This window comes from Sinocyclocheilus anshuiensis, unplaced genomic scaffold (assembly GCF_001515605.1).
Source record: "Sinocyclocheilus anshuiensis isolate Anshui unplaced genomic scaffold, SAMN03320099.WGS_v1.1 scaffold419, whole genome shotgun sequence".
NCBI lineage: Eukaryota > Metazoa > Chordata > Actinopteri > Cypriniformes > Cyprinidae > Sinocyclocheilus > Sinocyclocheilus anshuiensis.
In genome coordinates this window covers 675,432-676,882 of record NW_015548228.1, presented here as the reverse complement: position 1 = coordinate 676,882, position 1,451 = coordinate 675,432, and the positions used below count along the sequence as shown (strand labels likewise).

The 1,451-nt window shown below is 37.7% G+C and overlaps 1 protein-coding gene across 1 annotated transcript in view; it reads left to right on the top strand.

The window, feature by feature from the left end:
- LOC107654503 (RNA polymerase I-specific transcription initiation factor RRN3-like) overlaps positions 1–1,451 on the top strand; it is a 9,861-nt gene that overhangs the window by 2,816 nt on the left and 5,594 nt on the right. Inside the window, exons 7-8 of the mRNA XM_016441586.1 lie at positions 633–696; positions 794–863. Of these exons, the coding sequence (XP_016297072.1) occupies positions 633–696; positions 794–863 (134 nt within the window). The remainder of the gene's footprint in view (positions 1–632; positions 697–793; positions 864–1,451) is intronic.

Below are 1,451 nucleotides of genomic sequence, written 5' to 3'. Positions count from 1 at the left end.
TCTCCGATCACAAATGCAGACATGGTTTTACGGCAACGCGTAAAAAGACAGTATAAGTCATTATAATCCATAATTATGTCCCCATTGGATGCAACGAATGCCTCGTTTATAATGGGTTTTCATGTTTTTGAATCATCGCTCCGGCCTGACGGCATCAACAGTATGGTGAGGGGCGTAACATTTCCGTCACACGCTTGAGGTATCCGGCCAATCACAACGCACTGGATAGCTGGCCAATCAGAGCACACCTCGCTTTTTCAGACCGATGAGCTTTGTAAAAATCGACGCGTTTCAGAAAGGCGGGGCATAGAGGAGAAACAATAATGTACAGTATGTGGAAAATAATGTGGTTTTGAACCTTAAACCGCATAAACACATTTCATTACACCAAATACACAAAATAATGTTCTTTTTAGCAACATCATATGACCCCTTTACAATAAATGTGGATTTGGTGAGCATAAAAGTTTTCTTTAAAAAAAAAAAGTTCAAACTTCTGAATGTAAGCATTCATTTTGCTGTCATTATCCATTCCTGTCATCAATCAGTGAAAGTGTATCTGTATGCCATTATTATACCTTCTACTTTGCACCACAATTCATTGTTTTGTTTGGTTTTTTTAATTCGCACAGATCTGCCGAGGACATTTGATCATTGTCATCAAGCCTTACAGCTTATTACAAGATATGTTCCATCGTAAGTGTCTTATAAAACCTCCAGAAGCATAGCAGGGTGTAGCAGTTTACTGATTTAGTTTAGCAGTGACTAATAAACCCTTTCTTTGTTCTTTCAGAACCAGTCGATTCATGATGCCAATCCTTTCTGACAAGTTCCCTTTTGTGCAGAAATCCTCCAGAACACTTGTGAGTTATGCACAGGGTGTCCGCGGGTCCTTAAAAAGTCTTAAAATGTCTTAAATAACGTTTTCCTAATATAAGGCCTTAAAAAGTCTTAAAATGTCTTAAATTCGGATTCGATGGGTCTTAAATATTTTTGGTCACATTACCGCTAAAATATCTTAAGTCTGACGGACCTAATGACTTTACAATAATTGGACAGACCGAAGATTTTTTCTTCCCCGCGGCAAGTTACTGCGTCATCAGAGAGAACTGCAGTAAGTTAGCAGAATACAGAATACAAGCTCGCGCTGAGGCTCACTCTGTTTGTCTCGAGACTTCAGAACAAATGAGTGACAGCACACTTAAACTCAGAAGAAACATACTGAGGTAAAAATTAAAAATGTTTAGTTTATTCATAACATGATATAGTTAAATAACACCATGACAAGTGAGCTATTTTGATATCATGTTATGAATAAACTAAACATTTTTAATTTTTACCTCAGTATGTTTCTTCTGAGTTTAAGTGTGCTGTCACTCATTTGTTCTGAAGTCTCGAGACAAACAGAGTGAGCCTCAGCGCGAGCTTGTATTCTGTATTCTGCTAACTTA